Below are 13,861 nucleotides of genomic sequence, written 5' to 3' on the forward strand. Positions count from 1 at the left end.
TAGGTACCTCCTACCTAAACAAGTCATGGCGTGCGATCCAGTTCACCACATCGCGTGGCAACTTTCACTTTTGCCTTTACCGGCACCTCAGTTCACTTTTCGCTGCCACTCAACGACTCATACTCTTCTATTGAGCCCAATAATCCCAAAGCGCAACTTGCGTAAGCTTTCGCATTGTATCTGCTCCACCACTTCTCTTGCAGTAGACAACCAGGACTGAGTTACCAGACAGCCAAAGGTTGAAGTGTCGACGCTACAGTACTGTTTCTACGCGGCGAGGGCGTTTGCCAGCTATCTTTGTTTCTGCTCTTCGGGCTCACGAGATGCGCACCATTCTGGGCCATCTAATATGGCAGATGCGCAAGTACTGAAAAGGCGAATTGGGTCCGGAAAAGCATGCACGAGCTGCCGAAGGAGGAAAAACCGCTGCGATGGGAATCGACCCAGCTGTGGGTCGTGTCAAAGTCGTGGGATCCGATGCGCATATCCTTCGGTTTCAGTTGATGAGCTGAGCCTTGATGAGTAAGGATGGCTTTGGGCAAATACCTGGCATGAACTAACGTTTTCCAGGCTTAAATCACTAATAGATCTCAAGGCACAAGGAACTGTGGATACCGTCCGTGAAGAGGCACATGTCCAGCCACGACACTGTCGGAGCAGTACTGCTAATTCAGAACGAGAAGAAGGGCGGGCTGGACTCGGGGCCCTCCTGCGGGCTTCAACAGAGATTCTAGGACGGGACAGTGAGGGATCTCCGGCGCAAAACTTTGATGTCTCGTGCTTTAACGAAGGGACAATCGATGACTCAGTACAGAACAACGCCGCAGACAACCAGACTTCGCCGGCGACTAGTCCATCCGAATCGCAGGATTCCCCGGCCTTCTTTGGGGAGTCCTCAACTTTTGCATTCGTCTCAAAGGTCCAATCGAATGCCGTGCCTCGTCAAGGTCCTGTATCACGGAACAAGCGTCGGCGCCTTTCAGGCTCGCAAAGCCCCCGAACCCATAGCCTCGACTCAGGCCTCACTCCAAGGGACGTCGACAACAGCTACGCATTGCCACCAAGAGATCTAGCAGACAGTCTTGTCGATTCGTATTTCAACCACGTACATCGTCTCTACCCGTTCGTTCATGAACCGACTTTCAGAAGTCAATATGAACGCATGTGGATGCACGATGGGGATCATTCTGAGACGAAAGCGACCTGGTTTGCGTTGCTCAATCTCATCTTCGCACACGGATACGAGTTTCACAATCCGATTCAGGGTAGAAGTCCTTCTCACTCGGCGACACAATTTCTTGTGAAAGCTCGAAATATCGCCTTTGCTCACATCTTCAAGGAGGGTAACTTAGAGCTCCTTCAAGCGCTATTATTGATGTGTCACTATCTTCAGGGTACCTTGGAACTGAACGAGTGCTGGAGTCTGAGTGGACTCATGATCAGAACCTCTATTAGCATGGGGCTTCATCTCAACCCGTCCCCTTCCATGACGGCTGTGGAGAGGGAGGTTAGGAAGCGTGTGTGGTGGGGATGCTTCGTGATCGACCGCACCTTGAGTATGAAGTTTGGCAGACCACCTTCAATTCCGGCTGCGAGTGCAGCAGACGTTGAGCTGCCGTTGCCGGTTGACGATCAATATATTATGAATGACTCAATCATTCCTCGGCAGCCCGCAAGCTGTCCCTCCCTGACGACTTTCTTCATTGAGACAATCAAGCTTGCACATATCATTGACAGTGTTCTCCTGAAGCTCTACCCATCAACGGGGAGACCATGGAATTCGACAATCAGTCAGTTCCAAAACAATCACGACCGGTTCCCAGAGATCTTTGGCCATGCAGTCCTCCTAGATGGAGAACTGCTGTCCTGGTGGAACGGTATTCCGCACCATTTGAGAGATGAGCCCAACAGCCCAGACGGCTCAGATTTTCAACGGCAGCGCAATGTCATGTACATTCGGTGGGCAATTCATACACGCAAGAGGAAAGACGGACTGCTAATCGAAGGACAGGTATCTGAACCTTCGGTTACTACTACATCGTCAATCATTTCTTGTTTTCAGCCGACAAGATATCGAGGACAAGTTTCAGAGGCATGTCGCAATTGCTTCATGCAACTGTTGTATCTCGGCTGCCCGCGAGACTATCAAGCTGATTTACGCTCAGTATCGGCGGCGCCTGTTGAACTCTTTGTGGTACAATCTCCACTGTAAGGCTCATTTCACTTTTGCTGATCCCCCTACTGACACGTCAAGACGTCTTCACTGCGATTGGCGTTCTGTTGACACTACAGACCATGGAAGGATGGAAGCTGGAAGCCCTTGGTCAAACCGAGACAGACGAATTACTGGAAATGGGTATGGAATTCTTGAAGGCAGCCAGCGATACGAGTACGCTGGCAGCCAGATACTTGATTCTGCTGGAGCGCATTCAGACTCGAAAGAGTGGCCGGGAGACTCCAATGCCAGGCCCAGTATCCGGTCAAGGCCATACGACCCAACTCCTGTCGGATAACGCAGATCCGGCACTGCTAGCGGCAGACAGAACACCTTTGCAACGGCCAGACGAGGCTCCATTTCCATTCAACTCTGACTTCACCGATTTCGACGACTTGCTCTTTGGAACGGGTCTCCCAAGAGACCTGCTGTCCGCTGATTGGTCGATCTTCGAATCAATTTGAGACGAACCGTTCATGCGGAGAACTCCATCATTTTGGGGTTGTAGTCCCTCGCTTCGCAGCCGCATTGCCGGACTCGGCTCCTAGCTTCGACTGGCACATCCTGTCTCTGGAATGAGCCGCGGCAGGGAGCCGACACGGCCAACATAGCCCGTCTGGCGTATTAAAAGTATAACAACCACTAGAACGAGTGAAGTCGACGACACAAGCAACGACAAGCCTCACGATGCAAGGGAAAGCGGAATCTGTGGCTTACCAAGTCGTTGACTTTGTACGTCAACGGCCTTGGGGCATTCCCGCAGCTGTTGTATGCATCTGTGTCTTTTCATTGATCATCTACCAGCGATGGTTGTCACCATTGGCCAAGATCGACGGACCATTCTGGGCGTCCCTCAGTCCAGTCTGGAAGTTGCTGTCGTTCAGCAATGGCAACTTTCATGAGACCATGCTTGCTCTTCATGAAAGATATGGCCCGATCGTCCGGATTGCCCCTAACGAGGTCATCATAGCGGACAAGTCGGCAATTCGCGAGATCTACAGTACCATTCAAGGAAGAGATCTCATCAAGGTGAGTGCAAAGCCAGACGCAGGAAGTATCTTGACTAATCGCCGCAGACAACGTACTACGAGTGAGTTTTCTGAAGACTCTATGCACTGCTAAGCTAAGCATATCTGAAGTGCTTTCACCGCCTTCCGACCGACCATATTTGGTCAGAGAGATCCACATCTGCATGCCCAGCGGAAGCGGATTGTGTCTCACGGGTATTCGATGAACGCGCTCCAGGCTATGGAGAAGTATGTGCAGGAGCGTGTCCAGATCTTCATGAGGAAGATGTCCGAATTTGCAGCCTCGGGGACTGAAATCAACCTGGGAAAATGGTGCCATTTCTTTGCCTTCGATGTCATTGGAGAATTGGTATGTCTGGTCTGTCCGTGTGAGAGCGAGGCTGATAATTTCAAACCCAGGCTTTCAGCGAAGGCTTTGGCATGCTCGAGACAGGTGTAGAGGACGAGCACATCCGTCTCATCAACAATCAGATGGAGTTCGGGTCCACGATCGGAATGATGCCGTCACTGATCCCGTACACCAAATTGGCTTGGCTCCCCATACCCTGGCTCCAGAGTCTGCAAGCGGGCCGTGAGAGACTGAAGGAGGTCAGCGCATTCCGAATATCCTGGCGGGGACTCCTAGCTAACAAGGCCTCTAGCTTACCAAGTCTCGTGTCGAGCGCAGACAGGAGAAGGTCAGCGACCGGAAGGATCTACTGGGGAGACTCATCGAGGCCAAGGACCCCGTCACCGGCCAGATGCTGGATTCCATTGATTTACGGACTGAGGCCTTCTCGAGCATGTGAGTTCTCCGCGACCTGCTGTTCCGCTCCTGCTAAGTCCTCGCAGTGTTGCAGGCAGTGACTCCACGTCATCGGCTCTAAGCTATACGCTCTACCACATCCTGGGCCATGCTGCTGTCTACGAAGCTCTGACCAAGGAGCTGCGGACGACGTTCCCCGAGCGCAATTACCTGACGGACGAAACTCCCCCAACGTACGCGGATTTTGGCAAATTGCCTTACCTACAAGCAGTGATCAAAGAGAGTCTTCGTCTGACGCCTCCTGCCACCATCAACCTCCCACGATATGTGCCAGAAGGCGGACGTGTCATCGCTGGGACGTATTTTCCTGCCAAGGTCTGTCGCTCGACTCCAACAGTACCTACTCGAATATGAACTGACTTGGCCAACAGACGATTGTCGGGATGTCCCCCATGCCCGTGCACTTGAATTCGGAGATCTTTGGCCCAGACGCCGGGATATTCAACCCCGACCGCTGGATTCGCGGCTCAGGCGGGATCAGTCCCGACGAGATGCAACGGTACTGGATGCCCTTCGGCCACGGCTCGAGGCAGTGTATCGGCAAGAACGTTGCCATGATGGAGGTGAGTCACATTCGTATCCGAACCCTTTCGCACCTTAGCTGAAGGCTGTTCAGTTAGTGAAACTCGTCGGAACACTGTTGCTATACTTTGACGTCAAATTGGTGACCAGCAGCGGAGAGAAACTTCCCGAAATCCCAGTCTCGAAAAGTTACTTCTTTGCTAGGATGGAGGATCCGCTCATGGTGAGGATCTGTGACAGGAAATCCCACTGAGTTGAGAGCGTTGGTAGATATGGTGTTGAGCCCCAAAACAGTTGGTCGATACGTAGCACGAATGAGCTGGAATGCGCAAACCGTGCTGTTCTGGCTCCTTACCTATGATGATCTCTCCATTATGGCTCCAGCCGCAATACCCTGTAGGTGTACGACTCGTACGGGTATGCGCTGACGCGGATGAGTGTGGTCGGCACATGGTGAGAATCATCGTAGTGTTGGCCACGTGAGACTGTGCATGCGAGAAATATTGCGTGGCATCAGAGAAGGCCGCGGGCATTGTCCTCCGGCCTGGACCCTGGAAATCATCTGGGGGGACTCCAATAGGCATGTCAATCCAGGCGTGTTAGCGTTTGGCTAGGCGGTAAACTAGCTGGAGCTGGTGCCACTTAGCAGGTTACTTAGCAGGTGCACTCTCTCCGCCCTCTGATCATTGGCACTCCCCGACTCGACTCCGCGCAATTCTCTGCTGAAGGCTGCATATCATTCTAGAGGAAATGACCTCAGAAATGGCCTGAGAAGCGCTTGAGCACACTTTCGTAAGATTGTCTGTTCAGTTACACCTTGCTCCGACGGCCTCGTCGCCGCATTTTCCCTCAAGCTCACTGCAACATGTCCAAGCGGAGTTGGTCTGAGGCCGAACTGCCCTCCCCGCGCTCTGCCCAAGGTCCTACCACCCTCCAAAGAATAGTCTCGTCGACGTCGCCTAATTCCTTCCCTTCTCCTGCGCAATCTCATTCGCCAACCAAGAAACGACGCAGCTCTGTCGAAGGGGAACCGCCAGCTATCGCCAAAGCTCCGTCAAAACCACAACGAACCAACTCGACCACCAATGGGACAGCAGCCGATGGCAAGTTGCCGGGCATCTCGAGGAAGGTCAAGGCATGCGCGGCATGTCGCAAGCAAAAAGTATGCCCTGAGAGTGTCTGTTGAGTGCGATATGCTGAACAAGTGTGCTTCAGATCAAATGCATCATGATAGGTGACCCTCCATGCCAGAGATGCAAAGAACGAGGACTGTCATGTCGCCTCAACAAGAGCCTCCAAACGCTCATGTCCGAAGACTCGAAGTGGAAAGCAGCAGTCACGAAGGACGTCACATCCCTCTATGCGACCGTGGAGGAGATCGTGCGAACCCTGCAGCTGCCGTCCCTCCCACAGATGCTGGTATCGACCCAGGACCCCGCGATATTCTTCGACCAGGAAGAACAAGGCAACAATGAGGACGACGAGGACCAGTCGCTAGACAACTCGCCCAAAGTGACCCCGGTCGCTGATAACCTCTCGCACGTCCCTATCGAGTCCTTATATCAGATCACCGGCATGAGGTCGCTGAGAGCAACTGAACAGACCAACGAGGAGCAAGCGAGAATATGCAAACAACTGCGGGATACCGACTTCATAGCAAGAGGCCTGGTCAAGCAGGAAGATGCCGAACATCTGGCCAATTACTATCTCAGCAAGTTGGACCCCTACATCTGGCACATATGTCCCGACTACACTGATCTCGAGTCATTCCGACGTCGTTCGCCAACGTTGACCGCCTGTGTCCTAACCGTGGCGGCTCTTCACGACACCAAGCTGGGCAATCTCTACTCTGTTTGCAGTAAGGAGTATAGGAGACTAGTAGCAAATGCCATGTTCGAACGCAAGATCGACATGGAGTACTTGCGAGCGCTGGTTCTCGGGTCATATTGGCTTAGTGATATTTCTTGGACACTTTCTGGGTACGCTATCCGACGCGCAAGCGAATTTCACCTTCGGCGGTTCTACCATGAAATCGCGGAGTCGGTCAGGTCACCGGACAAAGCGAACCCGACAAAATTGCAAGAGGCGATGGATGGCATAAGGGTGCTGTACTTACTCTACATCTGCGACCATCATCTCTCGATCCTTTACGGCCGGTCGTCGATTATGCGCGACAACGAAAGCTACATCACCGGATGGGAGGCTTACTTGGCCTGCTCGTTGTCGACAGATGCCGACCGCAGAATTGCTGGACAAATCTGTTTGATGTATTTGATGAATCAAGTTCGGGAGACGCTTGGACCGGAGGACACGAGCTCAGTGTTGCCGGCTTCTGCTTTGACCAAGATTGCGGGCTTCGAGCGAGATCTAGACGACTGGATTGCCCGCTTCTCCAGGCACAGTGAGTGAGATCGAAGCAAGAGGTACTTAGCATTCGGCTGACATTGATACAGACCCCAGTCAGTATATCGGTAATTGGCCAAATAAGGGCGCAGTCATGCACTATCACTGGGCCAAGCTCTACCTACAATCGTATGTTCTTCGAGGATTGCCCGAATCAGGAGCTGTCATACCCGAGCACTTTCTGGAAAACGCCTCAGCTGCTGTTGCTGCGGCCACGGCCATTATCAATCTACTTCTGGACGACAAAGATGCACAAATTGCTATTGCATATGTTCCTCATCACATCCATGGCATGATTGCGTTTGCGTGTATGTTCCTGCTCAAAATTGCGACGAAACACAGCGAGCAGCTTTTCCTCGACACGGTCCGATTCCAGAGACTGATCAATGCCCTGGCGCAACACTTCAAGTCGACCGACGTTGGCAAGGACCATTTGATACACAGGATGGCGGACGGGCTGGAGAAGATGGCGGAGAGTCTCGGTGGGCCAGCGCGAGCAAAGAATCGAAATCGAGTCAATGGAGAACGCCCAACCCAGCCATTAACATCGCCCAATCAGCGAGTCAATACCACTGTGACACCCAGCAGTCTCACCAATGGCCAGACGAGTGCGCCCGATTATGGTGCGCTGGATGCAAATGCGTTTGACTTTGGTGATCCCGCACTGGGGCTGGGAATGCCGTTCTTCGACTTTGAAGGCACGACCTTGGATGCTGGTCAAGCCATGTGGAACTTTACGTAGGGCTATGAACGGGGGCCGGCCAGGCAGGCACCTAACCGAGTAAACGAAGCAATGTCTGATGAGTCAGGGCGTGACAGTATGAATGAAAGCGACGCTTGATAAATCGGGACGTAACAGTAATGAACGAGAGCACTGTCTGTTGGACGGTAAACAGTAACAGTAACAGATTTGCAGCAGTTTGACTGACCAATCAGACGCCGGCTAAAGGATACATCCCAATCGGGTATAGCGCTCTTTGCGGGAAGTTCTCAGAGCTCCAGAAAGTCGCCCGGCCTGCGCTTCAAAGCTCAAGACGAACTCACCACGACCAGATCCCTTGCCTTTTCGTCCTCCTTAGTTGGCTAGAATGGCGTCTCAACGGCTGGCGCTGAACCTTCAGCGATCCTTGCGAAGCCGAAAAGCTCTCAATGCCATTCAATCTCCCCTCCGACGATATGCCAACCCCGTCACTCCCACGAGAACAGAGAGCACCACTCTTTCCAATGGCTTCACAGTACGATGGACCGATATGGGGAGAGGAAAGAGCTCAAGGAGTGCTGACACGCGGATATAGATTGCCACAGAACACTCGCCTTGGGCGCAGACATCAACTGTGGGCGTTTGGATCGACGCTGGGAGCCGGGCGGAAACCGACAGGACCAACGGAACGGCTCATTTCTTAGAACATCTTGCTTTCAAGGTCAGGCGGCAGAGCGCGTGGACACAGGACAACAACTGAACATTTGCTAGGGCACTGGGCAACGAACCCAGCATCAGCTAGAGCTCGAGATTGAAAACATGGGTGGCCACCTCAACGCATACACTTCTGTATGAGCATCTCGTGGCGTGATTCATCTGTACTAATGCATCTGCAGCGAGAAAACACCGTTTACTACGCCAAATCCTTCAACGCCGACGTCCCCAAAACCGTCGACATCCTCTCTGACATTTTGCAAAACTCCAAACTCGAGCCCCAGGCCATCGAGCGCGAACGGGACGTCATCCTCCGTGAACAAGAGGAAGTCGACAAGCAGCTGGAAGAAGTCGTCTTCGACCACCTCCACGCGACCGCGTACATGAACCAGCCGCTCGGTCGAACGATCTTGGGTCCCAAGGAGAACATCGAAAGCATTTCTCGGCAGGATCTGGTCGACTACATCACCACAAATTACACGGCAGACCGAATGGTCCTGGTCGGTGCAGGCGGCGTGCCTCACGAGGAGCTGGTCAAGCTCGCCGAAAAACACTTTGGCCATTTGCGATCTGCTCCACCAAACTCGTACGCCGCCGAGATTGCCGCCCAGCAGAAGCGAAAGCCAAACTTTGTGGGCTCCGAAGTCAGAATACGCGACGATACAATTCCTACTGCTCACATCGCCATTGCTGTGGAGGGTGTCTCCTGGAGAGATGACGAGTATTTCCCGGCCTTGGTCACACAAGCCATTGTCGGAAACTGGGATCGCACCATGGGCAATTCGCCCTACCTGGGATCAAAGCTTGCTACGATGGTCACGGCAAACAATTTGGCCAATAGCTATATGAGTTTCTCGACCAGTTACAGTGATACCGGGTAAGTTTGTGTGTTTGTTTATCAAAATTTCCTGCTAACAAGCCCTTGCCAGTTTGTGGGGCATCTACCTCGTCACCGAAAACATCACCAACATCGACGATCTTGTGCACTTTACCCTTCGCGAATGGACCCGACTATCGTTCAACGTCACCGAAGCCGAGACCGAGCGCGCCAAGGCCCAGCTTAAAGCCTCCATCTTGTTGAGCCTGGATGGAACGACTGCCGTGGCAGAAGACATTGGCCGTCAAATTGTTACCACCGGGAGGAGAATGGACCCCGCCGAAATCGAGCGTGTGATTGGAAACGTGACGGCCAAGGATGTGATGCGGTTCTGTCAGAAGAAGATCTGGGACCAGGATGTCGCGGTCTCTGCTGTGGGTAGTATTGAGGGGCTGTTGGATTATAACCGTATCAGGAACGATATGGCGAGGAACTTGGCGTGAGGAGATGTGCTTGAGATGAAAGGTGTTGATTAAGAGAGCGGATGAGGATGGAGGTGGTGGATGAAGGCAGAGGGGGAAGACGGCAAAGAAGTTGCTTTTCCAGAGTCCAGTCTATTCCATTCTGTCACACGTCAGGAGGGTTCTAGAGCTGGCTCTGTATTGTACAGTGCACTGAATGGCATAACCCCAAAAGGATGCTTTAAGCAGAAGTGTATTCGTGAACGTTCCGTGCTCCTTGAATCCTCACTTCAACCAATGAGAGTTACATGTCTTGCAGTCCGGAATCCGCTGACCCTTGTTCTCCAGGTTGACAACGAAAGTGGCCCAAGGAGAGCTGGGTGAGAGCACCAGTTACGGGAACACCTCCATTAAGGACCTTCGACTATATCCTCACTACCTTATCGAGCTGTGATACGGGGGATAACGCCCCTCAGTCAATTCGGGTCTGAGTTCAACATGCTTTCTTAGACTTCCGCCTTCACCTCCAGTACTTTGAGCGGGAGGTATATATGCTTCCCAAGCTGGTCGTCTCTTGTAGAGCCAGCACGCGGCACGCCCCAGACGGTGGGTGAGTGGGTGAATCGGCTGCCTTCATCCGTAGGGACGCTCCTCGTACCCATACGCTGCGGACGGGAGACAATGAGAACACCAATACGGAGGACCTAGGTATCTACCACAGGTACTCCTTGACGTCGTTTAATGAAACACGGTTTTGTAGTCCCCCTACTGCTTGACACGGCCACGGCCTATACAGCTGATCTGTACACAATCCCGTAAGAGATGCGCTAATCGAAGTAGGATATATATATACATACTCCGTACCTAGCCTAGATATGCCAGCAACTTCTCGCAAGGAAGAGCAGGAATGGCGCCGCTCATAATTAACAGTCTGTACCTTACATGAGGTAGTGAGCGCCATGCTTTATTCAACGACTCTAGGTAATTAGGGAGAGACTGGATAATTACACCCCTACCTAGGTATTCCCTACACACACACACACAGACACACACACACACACACACACACACACACACACACACACACACACACACACATATATATAAATAGACGTATATACACATTCCGTACCTGACACAGTACATAATCCCACCATCCACTAGGTAGTCTATACACACAAATTATACCTTGACCTTCAACACCGCCTTCCCGAAGTTCCTTCCACTGAGCATGTCCACAAACGCTTCCCCCGCCCTCTCCATGCCCACGGTCTCATGGATCTTGGCCCGGAACGACCCGTCCTTCAGCCATGTCGACACATTCTCCATGTGTGCTTCCATGTGTTTGGGGCCCATTTCGGCGTCGCCGACGAGGAATCCGCGCATGGTTAAGCGCTTGGCTACCGTCAAAAAGGTGTTGCGGATGGGATATCGTTCTTGGGGAGGGAGGTTGTATTGGCTTATTTGGCCGCACTCGATTATTCTGTTCGTCCGACGACTGCGTTTAGTATTATCCGAAGTAGTGGTGCTAGGGGGGGTGAATGGAACGGGTATGGCATGAGAGAAGAGTGGAATGGGGGTTGTAGGTTAGAGGTGTGAGGGAGAGACGGAGCGAGGGAAGTCAATGGAGTGGGGTGGGATGGGATGCATAGTATGAGATGTGAGGGAGGGAAATGGATAGGATGGGCTGTGAGTAAGAGAAGGAGGGAGGGAGGGAAGTGCGTCGCGTGGGATGGGATGGGATAGGAATGGGAATGGGATGGGAGAGAGAGCAGGGAGGGAGCGCAGAGAAAGCGGAAGGGTGGCCTGCTCTGCTCTGCTCCGCTCTCCTTTCTCTGATCTCTCCGCTCCCTCCGCCCCTCCGCCTCTCCGGGCCCCCACTCCGCTCCGCTTCACTCGCTCACTCGCTCGGGTCCTTACCTTCCAAATAGATTGAGACACTCAAACGCTCCGTCCAATTGCTCGCCGCCGACATTGTCGTAGAAAATGTCGACTCCCGGGGTCTCGTCCGCGTCCGCTTTTCCACCCTTGGCCTTCTGTTCTTTCACCAACCGCTCGATCGCCCCCTGTGTAGACTTCTCGGCCTTGTAGTTCCACCCGCCGTCAAAACCGAGCTCCTTCGTGATGAACTCCAGTTTATCATCGCTCCCCACCGACCCCAACACCGTCAGCCCCTCATGGTTGGCCAGCTGGCCCACGAGCTGCCCAACGGCCCCGGCCGCGGAGGACACGACGATGGTTTCCCCGCGCTTGGGCTGGCCGATCTCATAAAACGACGAATAAGCCGTCAGTCCGGGCATGCCCAGCGCGCCGAGGTAGTGGCGGAGATCAAGCGCCTCGTCGTCCGGGTTAGGGACCTTGAAGGGCTTTTGCCATTCGATGGCGGGGTCGTCGTTGCGCACGTACAGATTGTATTGCTGGATCGGGAGGGTCACGCGGACGACGTCTCCGGCTGCATACCCTTCAATGTTGGACCGGAGGACGCGGGACAGCGTCGCGGCCGAGATGGGGCTGCCTATTGGCACGGCAGGCATGTATGATTTGACCGAGGCGTCGCGGAGGAGGCCGCGCAGGTAGGGGTCCAGGCTGGCGTAGAGGGTTTCGAGGACGAGACCGCCCGAGGGTGGTAGGGTTTGGTCGATGTCGAAGGCGCCGGTGTCTTGGACTTGAATGTGTTCGCCGGGGATGGGCATGTGGGAGGGGACTTTGGTGAAGATTAGGGCCAGATTTTGCGTGGTGAGGGCCATGGTGAGCTGGGGTGTGCTGTGGTATGCTCCTTTGGATGGACTGGTAAGCTGGAGGAGGTTTCAGGAAGCGTGTGTGCGTGATCAAATTCTCCTTTGCCAGTGTTTGCTAGGGGACTCAGGTGCCTTTCGGGTTGTCGAGGAGTGACACTCGGAAATTCTGTGACGAGGCCTGCTTGCGTCACTAGTCTGCAGTTGTGGTGGCAGTTCCTTGCTTTGGAGGCAGGTAAAATAAGAGCAGGAATTAGTAGTGATAAATCAGTTGCGAGTATGTAAGAGAAAAGAACAAACCCACTTGTATATATACCTAGCTATATCAGGAACTGTTAGACACGGTCATAAATGCAATAATTACCTAGGTACTCCGTATGCGATGTCATAACGCAAAGCTAGACCAAGGCCTATGAACAAAAGGTGGCGTGAGGCGCAATTGGCACAAGGCTAACTACTATAGTTACATGCAACCAATCAAGTGCCTTTGTGACAATATACTCCGTAAAATCCCCGAACAGTCAGTCCTCGACTTCTCTTGCGCTGACCAATCCACCGCATACTCTCCGGACAACGACAACCGTCCATCACCGACTTTCCTTGCCATGGCGGTCCACGGTCAGATTCTCGCCGACCTGCATTTGTAGGCTCCCAAAGGCTACGATGTCTTCGAGATTGTCCCAAAAGCGGCCCATCTGGTGCTGCTCGGCGATGTGGGCAGCATTACAATTCACAAAGACGACTAGCTAGCCTTCCTGACTCTCCAGCTCCATCACTTCCGCACGGTGCTCTTAGTCCCAAGCAATCATGAAGGGTATCATTCCGCCTGGCATGACACGCCCAACATCCTTCGCACCTTCAAACAGGACGTCCGCAACAACAAGTCATTAGGGGAATTTATCCTGCTCGACCGGACGGCCTTCCGGCTGCCCGACACAGACCCGACCATCCTGGGTTGCAGCCTCTTCTCTTGGGTCCCGGCCAAAAATGAAATGGCTGTCAGCATGGGACTGAACGACTTTTTCCACACCAACGACTGGGATGTCGGCATGCATAACGAGGCGCAAGAGCGGGACCTGGCTTGGCTCAATGGGCAGGTCGTGGACCTGGAACAGCAGTCCGACGTTAAGAAGATCATGATCTTTCCGCACTGAATCCCATATTCGGATGCTCGCGCGATCCATCCACGGCATCTGGGGAGCCCGATCACGAGTGCTTTCTCGACAGAGTTGTCCGACGAGGCATGCTTCAAGAGTGTCAAGGGTCAAGGTTCGGGCGTTCGGGCATACCCATTACAACTGCGATTTTACAGTCCAGCGAGAGAGTGGTGCTGGCCCGTTGAGGCCACTTGCGAACCAGAGGGGATACTACTTTGCCCAGGCTGAGGGCTTTGATGGAGAGAAGACTGTGGAGGCTTGAACGACAGGCAAGTGCTTCCACCGCTGATCCGGTTCGGCATCT

At 53.3% G+C, this 13,861-nt stretch overlaps 6 protein-coding genes across 6 annotated transcripts; 5 read left to right on the forward strand and 1 right to left on the reverse strand.

The window, feature by feature from the left end:
- Positions 1-396: 396 nt before the first annotated feature.
- Positions 397-2,679, forward strand: A1O7_03900 (uncharacterized protein; the record flags this gene model as incomplete). The annotated part of the gene is made up of 4 exons (XM_007757916.1): positions 397-449; positions 571-1,959; positions 2,012-2,208; positions 2,255-2,679. 4 exons carry the CDS (start codon positions 397-399, stop codon positions 2,677-2,679), a joined length of 2,064 nt encoding a protein of 687 aa, XP_007756106.1.
- Positions 2,680-2,902: 223 nt separating this feature from the next.
- A1O7_03901 (uncharacterized protein) lies at positions 2,903-4,823 on the forward strand (the record flags this gene model as incomplete). The annotated part of the gene is made up of 8 exons (XM_007757917.1): positions 2,903-3,244; positions 3,292-3,305; positions 3,355-3,592; positions 3,643-3,831; positions 3,885-4,027; positions 4,075-4,363; positions 4,420-4,611; positions 4,665-4,823. 8 exons carry the CDS (start codon positions 2,903-2,905, stop codon positions 4,821-4,823), a joined length of 1,566 nt encoding a protein of 521 aa, XP_007756107.1.
- A 612-nt stretch (positions 4,824-5,435) lies between these two features.
- On the forward strand, positions 5,436-7,715 carry A1O7_03902 (uncharacterized protein; the record flags this gene model as incomplete). The annotated part of the gene is made up of 3 exons (XM_007757918.1): positions 5,436-5,732; positions 5,786-6,971; positions 7,024-7,715. 3 exons carry the CDS (start codon positions 5,436-5,438, stop codon positions 7,713-7,715), a joined length of 2,175 nt encoding a protein of 724 aa, XP_007756108.1.
- A 346-nt stretch (positions 7,716-8,061) lies between these two features.
- On the forward strand, positions 8,062-9,707 carry A1O7_03903 (mitochondrial-processing peptidase subunit beta; the record flags this gene model as incomplete). Its single annotated transcript, XM_007757919.1, has 5 exons — positions 8,062-8,208; positions 8,269-8,394; positions 8,445-8,522; positions 8,570-9,264; positions 9,317-9,707. 5 exons carry the CDS (start codon positions 8,062-8,064, stop codon positions 9,705-9,707), a joined length of 1,437 nt encoding a protein of 478 aa, XP_007756109.1.
- A 1,140-nt stretch (positions 9,708-10,847) lies between these two features.
- Positions 10,848-12,412, reverse strand: A1O7_03904 (uncharacterized protein; the record flags this gene model as incomplete). Its single annotated transcript, XM_007757920.1, has 2 exons — positions 10,848-11,148; positions 11,586-12,412. The coding sequence occupies 2 exons, from the start codon at positions 12,410-12,412 to the stop codon at positions 10,848-10,850; spliced, it is 1,128 nt and encodes a 375-aa protein (XP_007756110.1).
- Positions 12,413-13,005: 593 nt separating this feature from the next.
- A1O7_03905 (uncharacterized protein) lies at positions 13,006-13,554 on the forward strand (the record flags this gene model as incomplete). Its single annotated transcript, XM_007757921.1, has 3 exons — positions 13,006-13,011; positions 13,048-13,113; positions 13,168-13,554. 3 exons carry the CDS (start codon positions 13,006-13,008, stop codon positions 13,552-13,554), a joined length of 459 nt encoding a protein of 152 aa, XP_007756111.1.
- Between the last annotated feature and the right edge of the window lie 307 nt (positions 13,555-13,861).

This window comes from Cladophialophora yegresii (assembly GCF_000585515.1).
Source record: "Cladophialophora yegresii CBS 114405 chromosome Unknown aczIN-supercont1.3, whole genome shotgun sequence".
Lineage (NCBI taxonomy): Eukaryota > Fungi > Ascomycota > Eurotiomycetes > Chaetothyriales > Herpotrichiellaceae > Cladophialophora > Cladophialophora yegresii.